The sequence below is a fragment of the Salvelinus namaycush genome, chromosome 22 (genome assembly GCF_016432855.1).
Source record: "Salvelinus namaycush isolate Seneca chromosome 22, SaNama_1.0, whole genome shotgun sequence".
Taxonomy (NCBI): domain Eukaryota; kingdom Metazoa; phylum Chordata; class Actinopteri; order Salmoniformes; family Salmonidae; genus Salvelinus; species Salvelinus namaycush.
Genome location: NC_052328.1, coordinates 29,238,684 through 29,264,664, shown reverse-complemented (window position 1 = coordinate 29,264,664; position 25,981 = coordinate 29,238,684). Strand labels below are relative to the sequence as shown.

The following is a 25,981-nucleotide window of genomic DNA, read 5'->3' as shown; positions in this document are numbered from 1 at the left end:
AGCTGGAGAGTGGGGAGGGGGGTGGAGGAGTTGGGGAGGGGGGTGGAGGAGTTGGAGAGTGGGGAGGGGGGTGGAGGAGTTGGGGAGGGGGGTGGAGGAGTTGGAGAGTGGGGAGGGGGGTGGAGGAGCTGGAGAGTGGGGAGGGAGGTGGAGGAGCTGGAGAGTGGGGGGGGGGGGCTGGAGAGTGGGGGGGTGGAGGAGCTGGAGAGTGGGGGGGAGAGAGGGTATGAAATAGGGAGTTGAAGGTGGATAGGAATGTTGCTGCTGTAGTCCAATATAGGATACATCCACTCCCTACAGCTCTCCACTAGTGCATAGGGCCCGGGCTAGGGTTTGTTTTGGGACTTGGACATCCTCTTCTCATGTCAGTCAGTCTGTCTGTCTGTTAGTTGTGCTCCTTGACCTCCCTGCCTCTAGGTGGGTTAGTCTCTGTCACTGTCTGTAACTCTGTTAGAGCTGCTCCTTGACCTTCTTGCCTCTAGCTGGCGTGTTCTTTATCCAGGAGAGCTTCGTCCTGCAGCACGCGTCGGCCATCTTTGAGTGGGTATTCTGCATCATCATCATGCTCTTCTACGGAACCTTCGCCTTCGAGTTCACCGGTGTCACAGGAGATACTGTGATGGTGCTAGCCAGAGGGGGAGCCCTGGGGCCCAACAGGAGATGCCACAAAGTGGAGTCCCTAGGAGGTCCCATTCCACACCCCCCTGAGTCCATGTCAATGCTGTAGTCCCTGGGAGAGAAGCCAGAGAGCTTGCCTGTACCATTATCAATCTGGGGGAGGTGGAGGGACTTCTGAGTATCCATTGCCAAAACACCACCATTGCAGGGTGTGAAGTGGACTATGCCAATGCCACGTAAGCCCGGGGGAGTGGAGTAGACACTATGGGGCAGATGGGAGTTGGTACTGTTCCCCTGTCCCAGCCTCAAAAGACAATGCTTGTGTTTGCACGTCACTAAAGGAACCAAATCCTCTTTTCCATTTCTTTCATTCCCCCTTTTTCCAGCCAAAGGAGGAGTGGTGCTTTACAGGAAGTTTTCCCTGCTGCTGTCTGATGTCACTGTTGTCTGGACGCAGGTTAAGAGAGGAGGGCAGGCCACCAGACGGCCAGAGAGAGAGCGGGAGGCTATATCATGAGAAAGAGAGGCTGATGGAAAACTAGAGGAATGCATTAGAGAAAAGAGAGATACTGCCTGTGTGGGAGAGCTAGGCCTGTGTAATGTTAGATTTGCACATGAAATCTCTTTATTTTCAGAGACTGTTTAGTGAGCAGACAGCAGACCCCCAGTGCTAGAGTCCAAACAAGGCAAAAAGCTGCCGTCATTTGTTCTTTAAAACGCACAATAACAATACCATGACACCCGGGTCTCACATAGGTCCCAATATGCCAAATGGAATATTTGGAATATTTAAAATGGTTAAGTTGACTCTCCTCACATGTAGTGAAAGACTAGCTAAAACGAATGTGTTCATGACATGGATGCTTTTCTGATTAACAGTATCTTGGTCATTGAAACCCGGGTTTAAACCTGGGAATATCTGGCTGCCAGAATGACCTTATTTTTCTACTGAAGCTATGTAAACATGCCTTATAAAGCTGGACATTGTAATGCAGACTACAAATATCATTTTTTTCCCTCATGGTTATTAGATAAACTTGAGTATATGGGAAGCCAAACCTCCAATAGTATTTTATATGTAATGTCCAAAACATTTGTATTTTATAAATGTTGACTGTAAAGTTCAACCTAAACTTATGGATGTTGGGAGGGGAGAAGAGGACTGGAAGAATCCAACTGTAAACCAGCTAATACAAGCCAGAGCTGTGCCTGGGCTGATCGAATTAAATCACAGAAAATCTGAAAAATAGAGAATCTATTTATAGTCAAAGAAACAATGAGTGGACACGCCTTCTCTATTTCAGAGCTCCCTTTTTTCTATTTGTCAGCCTGGGTGTCAATCTGTTTCTGCTTCAGACAGCTTGTTACCGTCCCTGACGGCGTGTTACCGTCTCAGTCAACTTGTCAGTTGTTTTGCAAGGGTACAATGTATTGTTGAACGCTGAAACTACAGAACAGTCCTACACCCGGGTTATCTTCTTGGCTTTGGCTTTCTGTTCCTTTAGCTTATCCTGGCATAGGGACAAAAGGGAACGGGATGGAGCTTCTACTTGCTGCTGTTCTTCCATAGAATGTAGAAAACCATCCGTATCCATTCTCCTGCCTGGAACTACACTGTGCCAAACTATCCTCCTGCATTTCAGAGCTTGTGCTAAGAGATCTTATTATGCAAATCTGTCTCCACTGTTTCAAAGCTGCCACATTAGCTATGATAATGAATAATAAATTGGTGGTGCTTATATTTGTCCTATTTCATACATGTACAAGTATGTGTTAATACGCATGTGATTTATTATAAAAATATTTTTTTGGTGCATATCCCAACTCTGGCTGAGACACCCGTGGAGAGTGGGGTCACAGCCATTATCAACGGCGACCCTGGAGCAATTAGGGTTAAGTGCCTTGCTCAAGGGCAGATCAAAATATTTTTCACCATGTTGGCTCGGTATTTGAACTAGCAACCTTTCGGTTACTGGCCCAATGCTCTAAGCGCAGGCTACCTGCCACCCTAGCGGTGGTGGATTGCAGAACGAAATGTAGAACCTATAGTTTTACATTCATCACAACAGCTTGAAAGTGATTCTGAGAGAGTTTGTCACTTACTGATGAAGTTAATCTAATAGTAAACTGGTGTTTGGAGGGAGAAAGTGGTCCATTAGCGCCTTTTAGTGTAGACAGATTACTGCACAGAGCTCTTTTACATTTACGTCATTTAGAAGATGCTCTTATCCAGAGCGTGTGCATACATTTTCATTCGTACTGGTACCCCGTGGGAATCGAACCAACAACCCTGGCGTTGCAAGTACCATGCTCTACCAACTGAGCCACACGGGACCACCATGCTCTTCTATTGCTATCAACTGGTTCAAAGTGGCCTTTTCAACTGTTGGATGAGTATAAGGCCTGTGTATTCTGACTGAATGCTATGCCAACCAATCCCCAACATGAAGTTCATCATCTATCTGTATGGGGGATATTAGTGCCAGAAAATGAATTGAATTCTGATTAATTGAATCTCGGTTTTCAAGTGGCCTTTAAATGCTATTTTCTTGAAACTGTCTTAATAAATCTCACTTACCAAGTATTGACTTACTCTGCCAAAGGTTATCAAATCATATGAGAGAGCTTCAAGAAGTAGGATGATGTTTTCACCTAGATACTTATCCAAGGTCAGTTTAGCATATTTCCTCTTTAATGGTTAGGATTGGGCCAGGGTTAATGTCTACGCTGAGCATCGTGGTCATTAGTCACCAAACGGAAATAAACTGGCTGAAACAGGGAGGGACTAACTGGACTACCTGTCCAATGAAAAATTCAAATTTTGGAACATTATAAAACATTTTCCGTTACATGTCTTAATGAATATGACCCTTGTCAATGTTCTGTTTCTCTGTTTACTGATCTACCTTCAAACTTTTGCCTCTCAGGAATCTGTTACATCACCAGCTGGCTGCAATCAGTGATTCTAAACAAAACTTCACTTTTTAAAGTATATTGTGTTTTAGGGAACTTGTTTTGACCAGTGGGTTGATTTTACTTTTCAATATTGTAGTGCCATTGGCTCTGCCCGTATCTGACCTGATTGGTCACGCCATGGTTCCATTGGTTCTATGTTCTATACAGAACCATATATTTACATATGGAGCTGGTTCTATGCTTTATCAAAGAAGGTCAACACTATACTGTAGAAATAGCAGTGGTGTTTATAAGTGCTTCATTCAGACATCAATACGGTTGATGGATAATCGCTAAAGTTTGGTTGCGTTTTATTTTTACATCCAAAGGTCTCTCTAAGGCTCTAAGTTGGTACACGTGTACTCACACAGAGTAGAGAACATTCCTCTATCTAGCTGTTGTCCTCATTGGTATGTTCATTAAGGTCTTACCTACCTACAGATATCCAAATTAAAATAGTGCCTAGAGAACATGTATGTGCCTTTTTATTTTGACGAAACCAAAGAAAGAGATGTTCCAGGTTAAGTGTTTATTATAATGAGAGAAGGAAGATGTATAATTGCCTTAAATTGTTCTACAATAAAACTGTAAAATAAATTAACCTGTATTTCATCATTCAGTGTTCTTGTCCCCCCCCCCCCCCATCTCTTACACATTTCCTCCTCTGGGGATCAATAAAGTAATATCTTATTAACATCTTTAGTTTATTTTACTCACCCTCTCATCACCTTTCTATGAACAATTCATTGCTAGGGAAAGGAGTAAATCTAGTCAGTTATACAACTGAATGCCTTCAACTGAAATGTGTCTTTGGCATTTAACCTAACCGCTCTGAAACAGAGAGGTGCGGGGGGCTGCCATAATCAACATCCACATCTTCGGCGCCCGGTGAACAGTGGGTTAACTGCCTTGCTCGGGCAGAACAACAGATTTTTACCTTGTCAGCTCGCCTACCTAATTATGTCAATGGAATAAAATACATGTCTTGGAAATTATACAAATAAGTTATCAAAGTTCCATATATAATATATTAAAAAGAAAGGAGGACCAAGGCACTCTTCATATAATTAATTAAAATGCCTTTATTGGTATAGCATGTTCAAAAGACCAATAAAGGCATTTTAATTAATTATATGAAGAGTGCCTTGGTCCTCCTTTCTTTTTGATGACCAATTTACCCCTTTTACCAAAGAGCACCTTCTGTCTACCAAATGTACTATTGTGTACCTTAGTAGCGCTTCCCTTCCTCTTTCTACTATATAATATATTAACTTGGAACAGTGATATGTAGACACATTGCATACCAAGTTTCTGAGGAATGTGGATGTAATAAAACCAATAACACCATGCATAACAACCCAAACACATGCTCTATACACAGCTTTCTATGTTTTTAAATATTTTTTATTGTGAACAATTATTTACATTTTCAGGTTTCTACGCCAACTGTTAGGACTGTGAGTTTGAGGGTGGGGCGAGAACAGCATCTTCTAGGTAAAGAGGGGCGGGGGGGGGGGCAAACTTCCTTAGGACAACAAGGTTGGGACACAGGAAGAGATGATAGCTAGATCAGTACAGCTGAATACATCACAAGGCTACAATGACTCTGGAGCAGAGGGTGAAGAAGGGCAGAAACACCCGCATTTATGTAGATAAAAATGAAACCCCTCAGGATGGTTTTTAACAATGTGTAGGTAAAGCATCTGTGAGGTATTTCAAGTCCTTAATGTTTCACTAACTCGGCACTCTGGAACATTTTGGGAGACTGTTTTATACACTATTCCCCTACTAGGTCCTTAAAGGTCCAATGCAGCCCTTTTTATATATATAAAACACTGGGAAATCAAGTTTTTGACTGCATTGGGCCTTTAAAAAAAATACTGGGCCCAGTGACTCAGAGTAAGACTTATAATGTAAACAGACAAGAGTCTATACAAAATACCTCTATACGGCGAGAGAGAGATTATTACTGCTTTTCAAATAAGACTCAAGTGAATGTCTCAAATGGTTTGAGAAAATGGAAGAAAGAGGGAAATTCTGTCAACATAAAATACTTCTGTCATGTTTGTTTGGGAAGCTCAATGTTATTATCCTCAGAAAGCACCATCTCAGGCATATACAATTGTACAAATGTAGAAACTTTAAGATGTCCACAAAATAATATACCTACTGTTGGCAGCATGCACTTTGGCAATTTATTCATAGACTATTTATGTCTATAGTAAAATAATCACAACAATTAACTCACAATCAAGTCAGAATACTAAATACATCAAACCTTAGCAGCCATCAGAGATGAGAACAGTTCATTCAAGGTGGCAAATATTGTTTACAGCGAGATCCCAGCAGCAGCTCTACAATAGCTCTAGACTACAGATGAAGATACAAATAGCATTTAGTCAAACAGGACTGAGCAGGGGTTCATAGACACATCATAAAGCATTATAAGGCCTTAAGAACAGTTATTAAGCATCCTTATGATGCCTTATAAGTGGTTATAAAGCCTTATTCTTCAAAGCTATTTCTACTGCTAGATTTGGTCAACTGTAACACACTGGTAAGAGGTACAGTATACAGCTCAAAACCTCCCTGGGATAAGAGACCTGTGTCGTCTGACTGCATACCTGTTGTTGGTGTTGTGTAATAGTAGTAGTGCATTGTAAAAACTGTCCTGCAGTATTGATGATATAATTACAAAATTAAGACTTGTGAATTTGATCTTTACAAATCTACATATAATATAAACCAGTTTGATACAGAGCAAAGATAAGAGTTGTAACTACATCCGAAAACCAAGTTAGAGGGTGATCTCCCTTCTAATATTTGGTTGATTGAAGGTTGTGGTTTGAACCCGCAGATACATATTCCGCTTCGATTATGGATGAATACCAATACAGGATTTATAGCACCATCTTGAGGTGATATGGACAGAGTGGAGGGGATAATATCTTTTTTTTTTTTGTAATCGTTTAGTATTTAATTGTTTTAATATAACATTTCAAATTACAATACAATACAAACATAAGACATCACTACATGTATATTTTTTCTGAATAAACATAAAAAAGCATTAAAAAGTAGTCGAGCGTCACAATTGACCCTCAGCTAAGCCCCGCCCCAAAATGTTGGACAACCAATCGCAGCGCTCCAATGGGTAACAACTGTCGTCGAGTCTGACATCCCACACATGGACAAGCTCACGTTTAAGGTTCTTACATTCTCTCCGGCTATCTACTCTGGTTTCAGAGCACTCTCGTCTGAGTGTACCAGAGCGCAGAATAACTGACGGATTTACGAACGCTCAACACCCGTTGAATATGGCCGGTGTCAGTAAATTTCGGCAAAAAAAAGCGTAATTAAATTGTAGCTTGCAGCAGTTACAGTCACCAACGCTCTGGATAACATGAAAACAGCCTAACCAGCTCTGCTAGGGCGAGTGAAATGGTCAGAGTGATTTGTTCTCTCGTTTGTGGCTGGAAGTAGCTAGCAAGCTAGGCCAGAACACTCGATCAACCCTAATCCTCGGCCCGAGTGTCCAGTGTCCGCTCTGAACGCAGCGAGAACGAAACGCTCTGAATTTACGAATTGACAATGCTCTGAATTTATGAATTTCCTGAGAGCACTCTGAGCGCACTCTGGCACTCCTGATTGAATTTACGAACGCACCCTAAATCACATGAAAGCCAGTGAGGGCTACGGCACAGTTTTCTTCAAAAGTCATGTTTAAATGGCTAAACCATTGAATAGTGCACCAGGAGTATTTGCTACTGTGACTCCTGAAATGCAGAGCCAATTGATGGAGTATTTTTCAAATCCGAAATGATACTTGTTACATTGTTTGCTAGCTCAGCTGGTTAGCTAGCTCTCAGTCTCATTGACCACCAAACGTTACTACCTAGCCAGTTAATATAGCTTGTTTTCTCAAAATGTATGTTAGCTAGCTAAATTAGCAATGTTATGAATAAAACTCCCATCTGCTGTCAACATGTTTCAATATGTTTTTGCATGTGCATTGATTGATGATTGATTAATTAATCTTATGCTACTCATAAATAACATAACTTTTTCGAAACTAATCCAATCTGTTACTTGGACTTCTTGCATCTTTTACTGTAATGGTATTCCAGTTTAGATCAAATCAAATTGTATTTATCACATGCGCCGAAAACAACAGGTGTAGTAGACCTTACAGTGAAATGCTTTAGGTAGTCTGATATTTTTGTCTTCCTAACCCGGCAGTCATTTAATCTTCCTAACCCGGCAGTCATTATAAATGCAGGTTGCGGGTGAGTACAAATTCCAAATGTTGGATATTCCCAATAATATTCCCAATAAATAAAATCAGTTTGATTAGTTTTCAGGAAATTAAAAGCTGTTAAAATGACCCAAAATGTTTTTGATAAGATTTCAGTTCGGCTTGGATGCATATTTTATGTGGTTGAAATACGATCAGCTTTTATGATGCTGATAAAGATGGCACCTCCACCTTTACAGACGGATCCTAACCGCTCACTGTCTCAACTCATAATATTTCTTTACTCCTGTTACGAGTCAAAATGTACATTTGGTGTATAATTTTACTGCAACAAATGCTTAATTTTTCAGGAGTTAATATTATATCAGGTTATGTTAAGGGTTGTAGACCTACAGTTATGTCACTTTCCCATTTAACCCATCTGAACCGAACAGTTCCCTTGACGTGCATTTTGAAGTCCAGGTCTTGTGACTATCGAATTTGTATAGCGCCTCACAATTATCACACATAACATAGCTGGCACTGTTACCACGTTACCAAATATTTCCCTGGCCTTCCCTTCTATTTATTTTCAACATTCAATTTCTCAGATTTTCTCTTATTGAATTAAACTCCGACATTGTCCTTTTTTGCCTCAGTGGATCGACAAACTTTTTCTGTCCAAATTCCCAAAAGCATTTGAGAATTTGCATGTATTTGGCACGCTACAGTTAGGAGCTCAGGCTACGCACTAACGCCAGATAAAAATAGCCCATAGATATGAATTTCACAAGAATGATATATTTATGGATTTTTAATGCACTGTTTTCTCTTTATTCAACCTGCCCGCCACTCACCCGCCCTTCATCCACACAATACTGTATTTCATGCCCCTAAACCGATTGCTGGTTATGAGTCAAACCGCACATCACCAATTCACAGTTTTGAGGCTAAATGCTCTGCTTTATATATATATATTTTTTCAATATTTAACTTTATTTATTAATTTAATTTGTTTTTTTGTTTCTTTGTTTAATAGCAGAAGTGACAATGGAATCACTATTTGTCCAGAGTGAGTGTGAATAAATACTTCTGCATATGTAATACTTCTAACATGTCATTGTTTTGATACTAAGGCACATAAGTGAGACACATAAGTGAGACACAAAGGACACCATTTATCTGAATGAAAATGTGTGGATTGTCTGATTAAAATCACAGTGAGTTCATCCTCTCTATTGACTGAAATGTTTAATGTGATAGAAAAAGAGATGGAGGAGAGAGAGGGAGGGAGGGAGAATAGAGATTCCCCTCTATAAGTTGCACCCCTCTCATTCAAGATAAGAAGCATAAACAAACAAATCCCCTCTATGGGCTACAATCACATAAATGATTGTTTAGCACTAACCAAAAACATCCTTTCACCCTAATCCTAAACCATAACCCCAACACTAGCCAATGAAAAAGCAGAACCATTTGTGGTTGTAGCCTGTAGAGGGGGCCTGTTTTCTATCTCTGGGAGGGATCGTTATATACTTGGCCACCAGGGGGTTGATGTTTAAGAGCTTGTTATATACTTGACCACGGGGGTGTTTAAGAGCTTGTTATATACTTGACCACGGGGGTATTTAAGAGCTTGTTATATACTTGACCACGGGGGTGTTTAAGAGCTTGTTATATACTTGACCACGGGGGTGTTTAAGAGCTTGTTATATACTTGACCACGGGGGTGTTTAAGAGCTTGTTATATACTTGACCACAAGGGGGAGATGTTTAGTAGTTGAGCTCCTTGGGGACTTCCCAGGTAAACTCACTCCGGCCAAAGTGGCCGTAGCACGCTGTCTTCTGGTAGATTGGCCTCTTCAGGTTCAGTTCCCTGTGGAGAGAGAGATAAAACACATATCAGAGGTGGGAAAGACACCTGTAACAGCAGTTGCTACACGAATGTACACTACGACTGCTTGAGTAACTTAAAAGTCCACACAAATCTGTCAATGACATGATAAGCATGACTAACGTGAACTGAGTGAACTAAACCGTTAGAGGTGTTTGCAGCTCTCAAGATGGGTTCTGTAATTGAGCTAATAACATGACCTTCAAGCTGATATAAACCTCTATGGTTAATAGTGATGTGTGCAATGATCTACGACTACATGTTACAAACAACAGTTTTCCTTTGATGACCAGCTGGGGTGACTGCAAAGGTGAGGTGTTTACCGGACAATGACACCAGGTCGTAGGTCAAAGTTCTTGTTTACGATCTGCAGCAGCTCTCTCTCTGACTTTTGTGACGAGCCGTAGGTGAACACGGAGATGGACAGAGGGTGAGCCACTCCGATAGCGTAGGATACCTACAGTCACACACACAGAATGCCCTGAATGCTAACGTCAACGTTTGAGACTTAACACAAACCACTGATGAAATCTACAGCATTAGTGACAATCATGACAGTATAAAGTAAAAAGGAATTAACTGATGTCAGATCTGTCAGGAGAACTAATGTATTTGGTTGGTATTATATTGAGGAGGAGAACCCATAAAGTGGAGAACCTAGAGAACTGTGATGAGACCTCACCTGAACCAGCACCCTCCTGCACAGTTTGGCCTTGACCAGGGACTTGGCCACCCAGCGGGCAGCATAGGCAGCCGAGCGATCCACCTTGGAGAAGTCTTTACCAGAGAAAGCTCCCCCACCATGGGCCCCCCAGCCTCCGTACGTATCAACGATGATCTTCCTACCCGTCACTCCAGCATCACCCTGGCAGAGGAGGAAGAGGGGGTTGATATTATGGCTGCTTTAAGATCTGATCTTGCATAATACCCTTTGGTCTTTAAAGAATGAGAGATGTGTGTGTGAAGGTGAGGTGAGTAAACTTGTGTTTGTTCACATGCGTGATTGCACCCGTTTAGGTTCTGAAATTCACCTGGGGTCCTCCGATGACGAAGCGTCCACTGGGCTGAAGATGGTAGATGGTCTTATCATCCAGGTACTTAGCTGGAACCACTACCTTGATCACCTGGTGGGAGGGGCATAATAGATTGCTTCTGTATGAAGCCTTACACTCGGCATCAAAGTGCTTTACATTGCGTTCACCACCAGGGCCACACATACAGATACGTTGGCCGAGTACTGAAATCATCTTCCTAGCAGTAGCATCTACCACATACCTTCTCCTTGAGCACCTCCTTCTGTTCCTCCAGGCCAATGAAGTCATCGTGTTGAACAGAGATGACCACGGTGTGGACCCTTATAGGGATCACTGCCCCGTGCTCCTGCTCATAGTGTACTGTCACCTGAGGGAGGAGAGGAGAGAGGGATGAGGGATGAGGGATGTTCTGTTGTGGATTTGTTTTTGTGTTTCTCAGTCCTGAAGGCAAGATACTGTCAATGTTTTTGGATATCAAAGTTTTCTAAGGGCCTTGGTGAACTGAACTGAACTTCAGACGTGGATGGATTTTATATATTTTTTTAATAGCTTTATCAACCAATCAATTGGAGCTCACCCAACAGGAGATTGATCACCTCAAAAATGACAATTTACGGCATTTGGAGTTCAACTCAGACCTCCACCCCCAAATACCTGAATGTAACCCCTCTCACAAGGTCCTATTTTGGGCCAGTCCTCTTCCAGCCCCCCTCAAAAATACCCCTTAAACTGGAGACCCTTCCCTCTTCACTTCCCGCTCATAGGAATCTCAGGAACTCGAGAATTGCCCATTAGGTTACAGCTGCCTGAGGAAGGAATCCATTGGATGTTGGTCTGTTCCATTTCAGCTCCTTGCCCCTTCTCCCAACTTGAACCTAAGACATGTAGTGTAGGGCAAACTCAGTGGAGCTACCACCACATTACTGACACCTATCCAGTCCTTTCAGATCTGTGAATGTTGAAGGGAGTAGGTGCTAGGAGAAGAGGTAGGTGCTAGGAGAAGAGGTAGGAACGAGGAGGAGAGGTAGAAACTAGGAGGAGAGGTAGGAACTAGGAGAAGAGGTAGGAACTAGGAGGAGAGGTAGGTGCTAGGAGAAGAGGTAGGTGCTAGGAGAAGAGGTAGGTGCTAGGAGAAGAGGTAGGAACTAGGAGGAGAGGTAGGAACTAGGAGGAGAGGTAGGAACTAGGAGGAGAGGTAGGAACTAGGGGGTTAGAGATCATAACGACCCTTTGCTGTGATTTACGAGAGCACAGCCGGTCTCTTCTACTCCAGACTAGTCTTACTACATGGGGTTAGGGGTCAACTCATTCCCACTCAGCGGTATAAACAGACTAGTCAAATGGACTCATGGTAACAACTTCCTAGTGGCAACCTCTCACTTTTCTTTCTCTTTCTTACTTCTCTCCCCTTTTCTCTTTTCCCTTTCTCTCTTTCTCTGCTATGAGAAGCCTGTATACAACCCTACACCACTTCTCTCCTCACATATCCCCCTCAGAGAGAGAATGAGGGAGAGAGAGAGTTCATTGGTAATTCTCTCAGTCTCACTTGTGTTTTAGAGTCGGGGCGGAGCCAGGGGATGGTTCCGTTGCGTCTGAGTTCGGCCATCTTGGAATTGAGTTTGTGAGCCAGGACGATGGTGAGAGGCATGCACTCCTCTGTCTCGTCAGTAGCGTAGCCAAACATCAGACCCTGGTCTCCAGCTCCCATGTCTTCCTCTTTCCTGTCGATGTGGACACCCTGAGCGATGTCTGGACTCTGCTGCTCCAGAGCCACCAACACATTACACGTCTTATAGTCAAAACCTGGGGAGAGTGAGAGGAGGGAGAAAGGAAGAGCGGGAGAGAGAGAGAGAGAGAGAGAGGAAGTGAAAGAGCAAGAGAAAGAGAGTCATTATTATTACCCCTCTATGTTTCTGATTCTCTGGATTGTGCTTCCTACACTACAGTATGGATATAGACCAATCCGTTTCAGTAGAAAACATACCTGTTTGATACAACAGAAGCCTGTTTCTCACCTTTGTCTGAGTTGTCGTAACCGATGTGTTGTATGGTGTCTCTGACAACCTTCTGGTAGTCTACGTTGGCCCGGGACGTGATCTCTCCACACAGCAGCACCATGCCAGTCTTACAAACCGTCTCTACGCAGGGTGAAGATAAGCATTACCACTTTAGAACTGTGTTATAACAACCTAGGACACTTTGTACTTATGTAAGAACAACCTAGGACACTTTATATCTTCAGATCAGTGGTATTCTATGTAAGTGTGTCACAAGTTGTGTGTCATTGATTCGTAAGGTATTTCAAAATTTAGCTAGGGATCAATAACAACCATTTATTTTTTTGAGTTCATAGTGTAGAATGTACACTTGTGTCATTAGGTCAATATCCCAATATGGGGTCAGTGGGTTTCTTATGTGTTGTGTCCCAACTGTTATAATAGTTTATTTCTTTGAGTTATTTCTTGGAAGTTAAGAAGTTATGTAAGAGAATATGAAAGGGTTTGAGTTCAAACAAAGTAGAAAGAAGTGCTAGCTTCAGACAGAACTCAGTAGGAATAAAATGTGAAATACTTTTGGAACATTGTTATTGTTTGTTGCTCTGTGTGTTTCACTTAAATGTGTCCCCTTCCCTCTAATTTACCACAAGCAACCTTGTATTCTGTGTTTCATTTAAATATGTCCCCCAACCCAGCAACCTTGTATTCTGGATGTTACATTCAAATGTGTGTGGCCTTCACTCACAAAACATCTTGTTATTCTGTGTTTCATTTAAATGTGTCCCTCCACCCTCACTCACCACAGGCGACCTTGGCATTTGGGTCCTGCTTCAGGTGAGCATCCAGGACAGCATCACTGATCTGGTCACAGATCTTGTCTGGAGAAGAACAAAGGATAGAAAGAGGACAAGAATAAACAAATGAGTCTTTAGAGAGGCCCGCCACCCAGCACATGGCTTGAATCATAAGCACACTGAAACAAAGTGTATTTGAGCGTGATGCGAATTAATAATTTCCTCACGAACAGGATTGTACCCATTGAACTTGTGAAACTTTTAAAAAGTGACACATTCCTTTTGCTGGGATAATCCCAGAGTACAAAAGAGCAGTATTTTTCACAACCAATGTTTTCCCAGTATGCTGCATGAAGGATTGAGTCAAATTGTAACTGGCTAAATGTATTATGTAACATTGATTTACAGTACGTTATTCGTTCAAGGTGAAGTCCAGTTTGCACTGTACAGATTTGACCCTGCCTCTCACAGCAGAAAACATCATCCTGCAGCAACAGGAAATGTGAATAATTATAATTCATGGCCATTTTTGTACGGGTTGATACATATTTCATCAGGGCAAATCAAGTCTGACATTTTAAAGTGGAAATTACAAACTATAGAAGCCTTTTTAAATCTTGAATACACTACAATTTGCATTTCCTTCTGCGCAGGAAAATGATCTGCGACAACAGAGTGATCAAATGAATATTAAAGATCTAGTGGGGAAAGTGTTGGGAATGTTTGGGATCTCATTCCAGTTCCCAGTGGGTTTTTCAAACTGTCCCAGTGTCACTGCACAGCAGTGGTAGAACAATACTACAGTCCCCTGCATTCATCTTCTCTCCCTCTCTGTCTGACCACTCTGAAGCAACGTGTAGCATGTGTCTGCTTCAACACCAACATCCCATTTTTAATGGACTATAATATTATACTACAGGGTACATATGATTTTGATTATCAGTGGAACAGTTGGACATTGGAACAATAGCTTGGAAAGACTTATGGGTGTCAGTTGTGTCTGCTTCGACCAACTAGCTACAAACAACCATGTACCCAGTGGACAAAGCTGGGTACATGTCCCCACTGGATAAAGCATTCTTCAATGCAATGCAACATTGTAGCTATGCTATCTCTTCCACTGTGGACGGAAGGAAGCCTAACCAGTTTACACTATGTGTGGGAACAGTACAGACCTCATAGTTGTTATCAGTTGGACTAGTGTGTACTAAAGCCTGTCTGCAAGGCCAAGCCAACGGCACATTGTAGCAGAGAACCTGGTGGCTTTCCTTCAGAGAGAGAGAGCGAGAGAGAGCGAGAGAGAGAGAGATAGAGAGAGAAGCTGAGGGGTGGGTCTGGAGAAATGTAACCACTCAAATTCATAGACAGAGGACTGACCATCAATTATATAAACATTTCAGTTTTAACTATGTTTTGAGGCTATACAGTGTTTGTTATTTACAAAGCTCGAGGCATTTATAAGTTATATTCTTCAAGAATCAATTTAAGTCCAAAAATGGATGTAGCAACTAAGGATTCTAGCTTTAAGAAATCAAACAGGCTTCCGAGAACACAGGGATATACAAATGAAGTTGTCACGCCCTGGCCTTAGTTATCTTTGTTTTCTTTATTATTTTGGTTAGGTCAGGGTGTGACATGGGGGATTTATGTGTTTTGTCTTGTTTAGGGGTTTTGTATGTTTATGGGGTGTTTTCTAGTCTAGGTGTTTGTATGTCTATGGTTGCCTAGATTGGTTCTCAATTAGAGGCAGCTGTTTATCATTGTCTCTGATTGGGAACCATATTTAGGCAGCCATATTCTTTAGGGATTTCGTGGGTTATTGTCTATGTATTTGTTGCTTGTGTCTGCACTTTATATATATAGCTTCACGTTCGTTTTGATTAGTTTGTTTAAGTGTTCTTCGTTTCGTGTTAAATAAATAGAAGAATGTATTCGTATCACGCTGCGCCTTGGTTCTTCTCTCTTCCTCCATACGACGAACGTGACAGAAGTATAGGCCTATACTTTGTTGTTGTGGCAACATCCCTAACAATTTCATTTGTATTTGTTCTCCACTTGGCCTGGTGTGATCTCATGGTTTGGCTTCAGTGGTGTGCCATTGTTCTCCTGATGTGACTGCAGTGGTGGAAAAAGTGCTCAATTGTCATACTTGAGTAAAAGTAAAGATACCTTAATAGAAAATGACTCAAGTAAAAGTGAAAGTCACCCAGTAAAATACTACTTGAGTAAAAGTCTAAAAGTATTTGGTTTAAAATATACTTAATTATCGAAAGTAAATGGAGTCACTAAAATATACTTAAGTATCAAAAGTAAAAGTATAAATCATTTCAAATTCCTTATATTAAGCAAAACAGACGGCACAATAAAAAATAAAAAAGTATTTACGGAAAGCCAGGGGCATGCTCCAAAACACGCATTTGTGTTTAATGAGTCTGCCTGAGCAGAGGGTATGTATACATCTGTGTATATGTGTGTGACTGTGTATATTTCTGGAGGTATTCTCACACAGGGTCAGCAGAGGGTCAACACAGGTTCTGACCAGTTTGGTTAATCTAGCCCAAAGAGGGCAGAGTAGGTTTTAGCACTTCTGATTGGATGTGAATTTAACCTGTTTGGAGGGGAGACATCAGACCGTTTGGTTGCTGTATCAGAATGCACACGTTACAATAACAGCCAAATTAAAAAGTAACATTGCACACACACACGTACACGCACACACGTCACTCTCTCTCCCCCGCTCTCTCAGCCATGCAACTCTACATCAGACCTCTACTCAACATCCCCCTCAGAGAGAGAGAGACAGAGAGAGGGAGAGACAGATAGAGAGGGGAGGTGGAGAGGGAGAAACAGAGAGAGAGGGGGGGGGGGGTGGAGAGACTGAGACAGAAAGAGAGAGAGAGAGAGAGAGAGAGAGAGAGAGAGAGAGAGAGAGAGAGAGAGAGAGAGAGAGAGAGAGCGAGAAAGAGTGAGACAGAGAGAGACAGAGAGAGGGGCGGGGTGGAGAGACTGAGACAGAAAGAGAGAGAGAGAGAGAGAGAGAGAGAGAGAGAGAGAGAAAGAAAGAAAGAGTGAGACAGAGAGAGACAGAGAGAGGGGCGGGGTGGAGAGAGTGGTAATGATGAGAGCCTGCCACATGTCAATGGGGTAGTCTATCAATGGAATACCATTCATATGCTCTCATAGTAAATGTGTAAGTGTTTGTTCAAGGAACACAGACAGATTAACAGCTGTAACTTCCTCCGTGCAAATATATCCTCCAGACACCGGCTTTGAGGGCATTATCACATATACAACGGGTTACCAACATATTCAAATAATGATTGACATATTTTCATTAAAAACGTTATTTTGATTAATTTATTCATACTAGTTCATTCTTCCACAAGATATAGTCCCGACACAAATCTAGAGTTGCTACCCAAGCCGGCTGGTCGTTCACTCTAGCGGTTCGGTTGCTAGAGACGCGACCCAGTCGTTCAGTCTTTTTGTTCTGTATCTATGGACTCAACCCAGTCGTTCAGTCTTTTTGTTCTGTATCTATGGATGTGACCCAGTCGTTCAGTCTTTTTGTTCTGTATCTATGGATGTGACCCAGTCGTTCAGTCTTTTTGTTCTGTATCTATGGACGCGACCCAGTCGTTCAGTCTTTTTGTTCTGTATCTATGGACGCGACCCAGTCGTTCAGTCTTTTTGTTCTGTATCTATGGACGCGACCCAGTCGTTCAGTCTTTTTGTTCTGTATCTATGGATGCGACCCAGTCGTTCAGTCTTTTTGTTCTGTATCTATGGACTCGACCCAGTCGTTCAGTCTTTTTGTTCTGTTTCTATGGACGCGACCCAGTCGTTCAGTCTTTTTGTTCTGTATCTATGGACTCGACCCAGTCGTTCAGTCTTTTTGTTCTGTTTCTATGGACGCGACCCAGTCGTTCAGTCTTTTTGTTCTGTATCTATGGACGCGACCCAGTCTTTCAGTCTTTTTGTTCTGTTTCTATGGACGCGACCCAGTCGTTCAGTCTTTTTGTTCTGTATCTATGGACTCGACCCAGTCTTTCAGTCTTTTTGTTCTGTTTCTATGGACGCGACCCAGTCGTTCAGTCTTTTTGTTCTGTTTCTATGGACGCGACCCAGTCGTTCAGTCTTTTTGTTCTGTTTCTATGGATGCGACCCAGTCGTTCAGTCTTTTTGTTCTGTTTCTATGGACGCGACCCAGTCGTTCAGTCTTTTTGTTCTGTTTCTATGGATGCGACCCAGTCGTTCAGTCTTTTTGTTCTGTTTCTATGGACGCGACCCAGTCGTTCAGTCTTTTTGTTCTGTTTCTATGGACGCGACCCAGTCGTTCAGTCTTTTTGTTCTGTTTCTATGTACGCGACCCAGTCATTCAGTCTTTTTGTTCAGTATCTATGGACGCAACCCAGTCATTCATTCCATTGCCATACTGGCTGGCAACATTCTTATCCCTTGCTGGCTAGCTTGCCAACTACGGCTAACTTAGTCACGTCAAAAAGTGCAGACAGAATAACAGCAAAGTAGCTGCGTTTGTTTAAGCTGTTTTCTAGTGACATTTCTTTGGATACATCCATAACAATGAGCTAATGAGGCGCTATTTCACCTGGCATAGAAAATGTGCTCTCTAGTCAGAACACTGTTGTTCAGAGGAGCTAGCCAACAACACAGCCAACACAATCACTTCAAACTGAAGCTGGAAAGACTGCAAACTAGCTGCACTTTGTTTCGTTTGACCTTTTTTCAGTTGACCTTTTTTTTAATATCCATAAAAATGATGCCAGCTGAATCATGATTTTGACCAGCTGAGAAATGCTGCCTGCCTGTCTGTCTTGTCCCGACTCATGACACGTTCATTACTATGGGACAGCAGGAGATCGAAACATTGTTGCAAATGTTGGAGAGACAGACAGCAAGGTTTATACAAATCTCCACTGTTAAAAACTAAATGTTAGTCTAAAAGAAATGTGAGATAATGTCTAGATGTTCTTTATAGTAGAGATCAAGTTGATTAATTGCTTGTCTGGGCTGATGAGACAGTGGATTGTGCAGTCAGATGGAACCGAGTAAATAGGCATTTTAACGTCATAGATTTAGCCAGTGGTAACGGTTTTAACCGTTAGCCAGCTGGAATGCGGTTTTAACCAATCAGCATTCAGGATTTGACCCACCTGTTGTATAACATACTATATACCAGGGGTATTCAGATGCTACCCTACGAGGCCCGGACTAATGCTGTTTTTTTTGTCCTACCTGATAATGAATTGCACCCACCTGATCTGATTGATTGATTGACCTGGTGCTATATACACTTGAACCATGATTGTGTCAAACTGTGGCCATGCATCAAATGTATAATGTGCATTATCAACATTGAGTCACTATTCACACTACATATGACAGGTACAGGCTATTGCTGTGGGGGCCACAGCTAGAGAGTGGGAGTACTGTTGAAGAGCAGGTAGGTAGAGAGCAGGTAGGTAGAGAGCAGGTAGGTAGAGAACAGGTAGATAGAGAGCAGGTAGAGAGAGAGAGCAGGTAGAGAGAGAGAGCAGGTAGATAGAGAGCAGGTAGATAGAGAGCAGGTAGATAGAGAACAGGTAGAGAGAGAGCAGGTAGATAGAGAGCAGGTAGATAGAGAGCAGGTAGATAGAGAACAGGTAGATAGAGAGCAGGCAGAGAGAGAGCAGGTAGAGAGAGAACAGGTAGAGAGAGCAATTAGATACAGAGCAGATAGGTAGAAAGCAGGTAGATAGAGAGCAGGTAGATAGATTGCAGGTAGGTTGAGATCAGGTAGACAGAGCAGGTAGGTTGAGATCAGGTAGACAGAGCAGGTAGGTAGAGAGCAGGTAGAGAGAGCAATTAGATAGAGAGCAGGTAGATAGAGAGCAGGTAGAGAAAGAACAGGTAGATAGAGAGCAGGTAGATAGAGAGCAGGTAGATAGAGAGCAGGTAGAGAAAGAACAGGTAGAGAGAGAGCAGGTAGAGAGAGAGCAGGTAGAGAGAGAGCAGGTAGGTAGAGAGCAGGTAGAGAGAGAACAGGTAGGTAGAGAACAGGTAGAGAGAGCGAGCAGGTAGAGAGAGAACAGGTAGAGATAGAACAGGTAGATAGAGAGCAGGTAGAGAGAGAACAGGTAGAGAGAGAGCAGGTAGAGAGAGAGCAGGTAGATAGAGAACAGGTAGGTAGAGAGCAGGTAGATAGAGAACAGGTAGATAGAGAACAGGTAGAGAGAGAACAGGTAGGTAGAGAACAGGTAGAGAGAGAGAGCAGGTAGAGAGAGAACAGGTAGAGATAGAACAGGTAGATAGAGAACAGGTAGAGAGAGAAGAGGTAGGTAGAGAACAGGTAGATAGAGAACACGTAGAGATAGAACAGGTAGAGAGAGAGCAGGTAGGTAGAGAGCAGGTAGAGAGAGAACAGGTAGGTAGAGAACAGGTAGAGATAGAACAGGTAGGTAGAGAGCAGGTAGAGAGAGAGCAGGTAGGTAGAGAGCAGGTAGAGAGAGAACAGGTAGGTAGAGAGCAGGTAGAGAGAGAACAGGTAGAGAGCAGGTAGAGAGAGAGCAGGTAGATAGAGAACAGGTAGGTAGAGAGCAGGTAGATAGAGAACAGGTAGATAGAGAACAGGTAGAGAGAGAGAGCAGGTAGAGAGAGAACAGGTAGAGAGAGAGAACAGGTAGAGAGAGAGCAGGTAGAGAGAGAGAACAGGTAGAGAGAGAACAGGTAGAGAGAGAGCAGGTAGAGAGAGATTGTCACGTCTGCTCCCGCTCTTCCCTTCCCCTGGCGCTTGAGGGCGCCAGATTACCCTGCATCACAAGCTCCTGCCATCATCACTCACACCTGCCCTCCCTCGTCACTCGCTTCAGCGTTATTGGACTCACCTGGACTCACTTATCACCTGTTATTTCCTCCCCTATATTTGTCTGTTCCCCAGCTCTGTTCCCCGCTGCTGCATTGCATTGTTTTTGTATTTTGAATTTGTTTCTGACGCTGTTCCTGTCTCTGTCTGTTATAATTAAATGTTTTACTCCCCGTACCTGCTTCGTCTCAACAGCGTCATTCCGTGTGACAGAGATCAGGTAGGTAGATTGCAGGTAGATAGAGAGCAGGTAGAGGGAGAACAGCTAGAGAGAGAACAGGTAGAGAGGAGGTAGGTAGATAGCAGGTAGAGAGAGAGCAATTAAGTAGAGAGCAGGTAGGTAGAGAACAGGTAGAGAGAGAACAGGTAGAGAGAGCAATTAGGTAGAAAGCAGGTAGGTAGAGAGCAGGTAGAGAAAGAGCAGGTAGAGAGAGAGCAGGTAGAGAGAGAGCAGGTAAAGAGCAGGTAGAGAGAGAGCAGGTAGAGAAAGAGCAGGTAGAGAGAGAGCAGGTAGAGAGAGAGCAGGTAGAGAGCAGGTAGAGAGAGAGCAGGTAGAGAGAGAGCAGGTAGAGAGAGAGCAGGTAGAGAGAGAGCAGGTAGAGAGAGAACAGGTAGAGAGAGCAATTAGGTAGAAAGCAGGTAGGTAGAGAGCAGGTAGAGAAAGAGCAGGTAGAGAGAGAGCAGGTAGAGAGAGAGCAGGTAAAGAGCAGGTAGAGAGAGAGCAGGTAGAGAAAGAGCAGGTAGAGAGAGAGCAGGTAGAGAGAGAGCAGGTAGAGAGCAGGTAGAGAGAGAGCAGGTAGAGAGAGAGCAGGTAGAGAGAGAGCAGGTAGAGAGAGAGCAGGTAGAGAGAGAGCAGGTAGAGAGAGAGCAGGTAGATAGAGAGCAGGTAGAGAAAGAGCAGGTAGAGAGAGAGCAGGTAGAGAGAGAGCAGGTAAAGAGCAGGTAGAGAGAGAGCAGGTAGATAGAGAGCAGGTAGAGAGAGAGCAGGTAGAGAAAGAGCAGGTAGAGAGAGAGCAGGTAGAGAGAGAGCAGGTAGATAGAGAGCAGGTAGAGAGAGAGCAGGTAGAGAAAGAGCAGGTAGAGAGAGAGCAGGTAGGTAGAGATCAGGTAGAGAAAGAGCAGGTAGAGAGAGAGCAGGTAGGTAGAGAGCAGGTAGGTAGAGATCAGGTAGAGAGAGAACAGGTAGAGAGAGCAATTAGGTAGAAAGCAGGTAGGTAGAGAGCAGGTAGAGAAAGAGCAGGTAGAGAGAGAGCAGGTAGGTAGAGAGCAGGTAGAGAAAGAGCAGGTAGAGAGAGAGCAGGTAGGTAAAGAGCAGGTAGAGAGAGAGAGCAGGTAGAGAAAGAGCAGGTAGAGAGAGAGCAGGTAGGTAGAGATCAGGTAGATAGAGAGCAGGTAGTGAGAGAGCAGGTAGATAGAAAGCAGGTAGAGAGAGAGAAGATATTGAGCAGGTAAAGAGCAGGTAGAATACAGCCAGGTGAACACTCACCTGGATGTCCCTCTCCAACAGACTCCGAAGTGAACATGAAGGACCCATCATCCAGCAGAGCGTCACTCATTTTGACACAGGCAGGTGCTCAGAACCACTAAAAAAACTGAAATAAAATTTCCAGTGAGAGCTTTATATCCCAGCTTGTTCTCTTGAGAGAGGGAAGGTGAGGGAGAGAGAAAAAAGAGAGAGCGAGAGGGTTGCTGCCAATTGGCTGTCTATCCAACAGAACTCCTGGACTATCTAAACATGGTCCTATATATTGCTAAGAAAAAACACACACACACGCACGTCATGTGAACCCCTGGGTGAGACCATTCCAGGGGGAGTTGTTGATGGGAGGGGATTTAAACTTTTCAGAAAGCCCCAGTTAACCCTTAGTTCTCTCCACACTCCCGAATGGTGGAAGGAATCTACCACTTCTGTCTTCCACAGGGGTGCTGCTGGAGTCCAATAACCTTTGTTGTGCTGTAGAAAGAAAAAAGTTATCATGAAAATACCCCTCCTCCCTATTCTATGGGTGGTTTAGGTTAGCTCTCCACTAGGTTGGAGCTTCGGCTGTGTAAATGTATGGAGAGAGAGAGAGAGAGAGAGAGAGAGGGGGGCTTTAACACATGATGCAATATATCGTGTTTACTACATTTCTTCAGCTACATTGGTTTGGCATTATTACTGGATGTAAAAAACTAGTTTTACTGGTAGGGAAATAGGTGAAATATTTGTGTAGTTTATGTGTCACACTATTTCTGGGTGTTGTAACTGAAAGAGTGTTGCAAGTATTCTACGTACCACAGTATGTAATGGTTTAGAAAGCATGCCAGGTTTCAACTGTTTGGGCTACATTGTGCAATAAATGTGTACTTTTTCAAATTTCCTAGTAGTGGCAAGGTACAAACACACACACACACACACGCACACACACACACACACACACACACACACACACACACACACACACACACACACACACACACACACACACACACACACACACACACACACACACACACACACAACCCTTTTTTCTAAGAGTGTGGGATGTGGTAGGAAACATAGAGAGTACACTGACTCACTGACCTACTGCTCTGACAGTGATGGAATATGAAAGAACAGTTGATACTCTACACACACACAGGGGTGGAAGCTTAAGTCACACTTATGCTGTATTTTAGATGATACGGCATACAGTATGAAAAAATACACAAATGTACTGTAAGTCGAGAGTTTGTAGGTCAAACCGATCGGACACAACAGACTTTGTTTGTGAGAAGAACGATTTTCGGGATGTCTTATGGTCTGGCAAACACCGCTCTAGCTCTGCCACCTTTCACTGCAGATGCTGAAGTGCGACACCAGCAGATGCCTTGGATTAAAATGCATCCAATACAAAACATGCAGATATCTATGGCCTAAACTGATGGATTTTGATGGGGATTTTCTTGTTATGTAACTTAGATTGACGCACCGGTGCATCAATCAACTCTAGGGGGTTAAGAAAAAATGTCTCTACCATAAGCCGCCTCCAACGTTGTTTTAGAGAATTTGGCAGTACATCCAACCGGCCTCACAACCGCAGACCATGTGTGTCCACGCCAGCCAATGACCTCCACATCCAGCTTCTTCACCTGCGGGATCGTCTGAGACCAGCCACCAGATGAAACTGAGGAGTATTTCTGTTTGTCATAAAGTGCTTTTGTGGGAAAACTAATTCTGCTTGGCTGGGCCTGGCTGCCCAGTGGCTGGGCCTGGCTGCCCAGTGGCTGGGCCTGGCTGCCCAGTGGCTGGGCCTGGCTGCCCAGTGGCTGGGCCTGGCTCCACTCATGACTGCGCCCCTGCCCAGTCATGTGACACAAAAAGTGAGAATTTGTCCCACAAAAAGTGTTTTAAGTGGAAATTAGGCTGGTCTGTTGTGTAAAAAGATAGGACATTATTGCTTTCTTCACCCATATTTTATTTTTGCTAAAAAAAGTAGTGTGTAGTTCCAGTAGTTAGCTACACCACTACATAGCAAAAAAATTATTAACTACTGAAAACACTACCAATATTTGAATTTAGTTCAACTACTATCAAGCTACTGCAAAATGTAATTAAATTACTAGTTAAATGTAGTTCACTACTCCCCAAAACTGTACGAGAATATACAGTGCATTCAGAAAGTCAAAGGGTCTGAAAACTTTCCAAATGCACTGTATACAATTATACAAATCATATATGAATAACTGTATGGTGCAGAGGTATATATACACACAGTCACACACACATCTGGGTCTGGTAATAGTTCATGTTGACTCCAAGAAATGAGAGGAGAATTTTAACAAGAATTCAGCAGTGCTCAGTTTAGTAGTCTCTTTCCTGTCAGGATACCAGAAGCAGATTGTTTAAAAGCAATATTCACTATATTCCCTTTTTCACTGACAGTCACCATAGTGGCCCAGTATATCAAACTGACAGACAGTCACCATAGTGGCCCAGTATCTCAAAATGACAGACAGTCACCATAGTGTCCCAGTATCTCAAACGGACAGACAGTCACCATAGTGTCCCAGTATCTCAAACTGACAGACAGTCACCATAGTGTCCCAGTATCTCAAAATGACAGACAGTCACCATAGTGGCCCAGTATCTCAAACTGACAGACAGTCACCATAGTGTCCCAGTATCTCAAACGGACAGACAGTCACCATAGTGTCCCAGTATCTCAAACTGACAGACAGTCACCATAGTGGCCCAGTATCTCAAACTGTCACAGACAGTCACCATAGTGTCCCAGTATCTCAAACTGACAGACAGTCACCATAGTGTCCCAGTATCTCAAACTGACAGACAGTCACCATAGTGGCCCAGTATCTCAAAATGACAGACAGTCACCATAGTGGCCCAGTATCTCAAACTGTAACTGGAAATAGGTTGTGTTTAATCTCTTTGTCTCTGGATCGACTGGCGCCGCTTATGGCATGTTGAAGCAGCAAATAAACACCTTCATCACCTTCATGTGATTGTAAAGGATAACATTTACAATCACAGTTTCTGGTACAGTCTTTTATCATTATTTGGTGACAATAAGTGATTGAAGTGAGAACCCTACTGAGCTAGCACCAGATTATCCCACCACCAGTGCTAAACATAACCATTAAGGGGATGAAAACATATCTGACCCCAGGTCAGGGGTTTAGGCAACTAGCTACTCTTGATGGGTCACACACACACACACACACACACACACACACACACACACACACACACACACACACACACACACACACACACACACACACACACACACACACACACACACACACACACACACAGAGACAGACAGACAGACAGACCCCCAGAACCAGACCTGGTCCAGTTCAGTGACACACAGTGACACAAAGTGCCCTGTCCAACCACTGAACTGGTCCTTGTTTAGTGTCACACAAACGTCTGTGGGTTCTTTCCGACAAAATTATTTACACTATTGTACATTGGGATTTACAGCATAGTACATTGACATTTACAGTATAGTACATTGACATTTACAGTATAGTACATTGACATTTACAATATAGTACATTGACATTTACAGTATAGTACATTGACATTTACAGCATAGTACATTGACATTTACAGTATAGTACATTGACATTTACAGTATAGTACATTGACATTTACAGTATAGTACATTGACATTTACAGTATAGTACATTGACATTTACAGCATAGTACATTGACATTTACAGTATAGTACATTGACATTTACAGTATAGTACATTGACATTTACAGTATAGTACATTGACATTTACAGTATAGTACATTGACATTTACAGTATAGTACATTGACATTTACAGCATAGTACATTGACATTTACAGCATAGTACATTGACATTTACAGTATAGTACATTGACATTTACAGTATAGTACATTGACATTTACAGTATATTACATTGACATTTACAGTATAGTACATTGACATTTACAGTATAGTACATTGACATTTACAGCATAGTACATTGACATTTACAGTATAGTACATTGACATTTACAGTATAGTACATTGACATTTACAGCATAGTACATTGACATTTACAGTATAGTACATTGACATTTACAGTATAGTACATT

At 42.7% G+C, this 25,981-nt stretch overlaps 2 protein-coding genes across 3 annotated transcripts in view; one reads left to right on the top strand and one right to left on the bottom strand.

Annotated features, from left to right (window-relative positions):
• LOC120017731 (transmembrane protein 150A-like) overlaps window positions 1-4,205 on the top strand; it is a 60,456-nt gene extending 56,251 nt beyond the window's left edge. The window contains exon 8 of the mRNA XM_038960685.1: window positions 483-4,205. Coding sequence (XP_038816613.1) covers window positions 483-727 — 245 coding nt within the window. The 3' untranslated portion in view covers window positions 728-4,205. The remainder of the gene's footprint in view (window positions 1-482) is intronic.
• Window positions 4,206-4,973: 768 nt separating this feature from the next.
• LOC120017730 (S-adenosylmethionine synthase) lies at window positions 4,974-22,118 on the bottom strand. 2 transcript variants are annotated; one of them, XM_038960684.1, is made up of 10 exons: window positions 21,875-22,118; window positions 13,533-13,610; window positions 12,751-12,873; window positions 12,282-12,538; window positions 10,977-11,102; window positions 10,733-10,825; window positions 10,384-10,566; window positions 10,025-10,158; window positions 9,565-9,683; window positions 4,974-9,529 (listed from the first exon to the last, which is right to left on the bottom strand). In XM_038960684.1, the coding sequence occupies exons 1-9, from the start codon at window positions 21,942-21,944 to the stop codon at window positions 9,581-9,583; spliced, it is 1,167 nt and encodes a 388-aa protein (XP_038816612.1). In that variant the 5' UTR covers window positions 21,945-22,118; the 3' UTR covers window positions 4,974-9,529; window positions 9,565-9,580. The 2 variants fall into 2 exon arrangements, with proteins under 2 accessions (XP_038816612.1, XP_038816610.1); XM_038960682.1 differs by having other exon boundaries at window positions 4,974-9,683.
• Between the last annotated feature and the right edge of the window lie 3,863 nt (window positions 22,119-25,981).

What these genes read in the sequence shown, in the direction of transcription:
- LOC120017730 (XM_038960682.1), bottom strand. Translation starts at nt 21,944, where the DNA reads ATGAGTGACGCTCTGCTGGATGATGGGTCCTTCATGTTCACTTCGGAG. An exon ending in AAATGCCAAGGTCGCCTGTG is followed by an intron (nt 12,874 to 13,532) that starts GTGAGTGAGGGT and finishes CACCCTGCGTAG; the next exon opens with AGACGGTTTGTAAGACTGGC. An exon ending in TCGTCATCGGAGGACCCCAG is followed by an intron (nt 10,567 to 10,732) that starts GTGAATTTCAGA and finishes CTCCTCTGCCAG; the next exon opens with GGTGATGCTGGAGTGACGGG.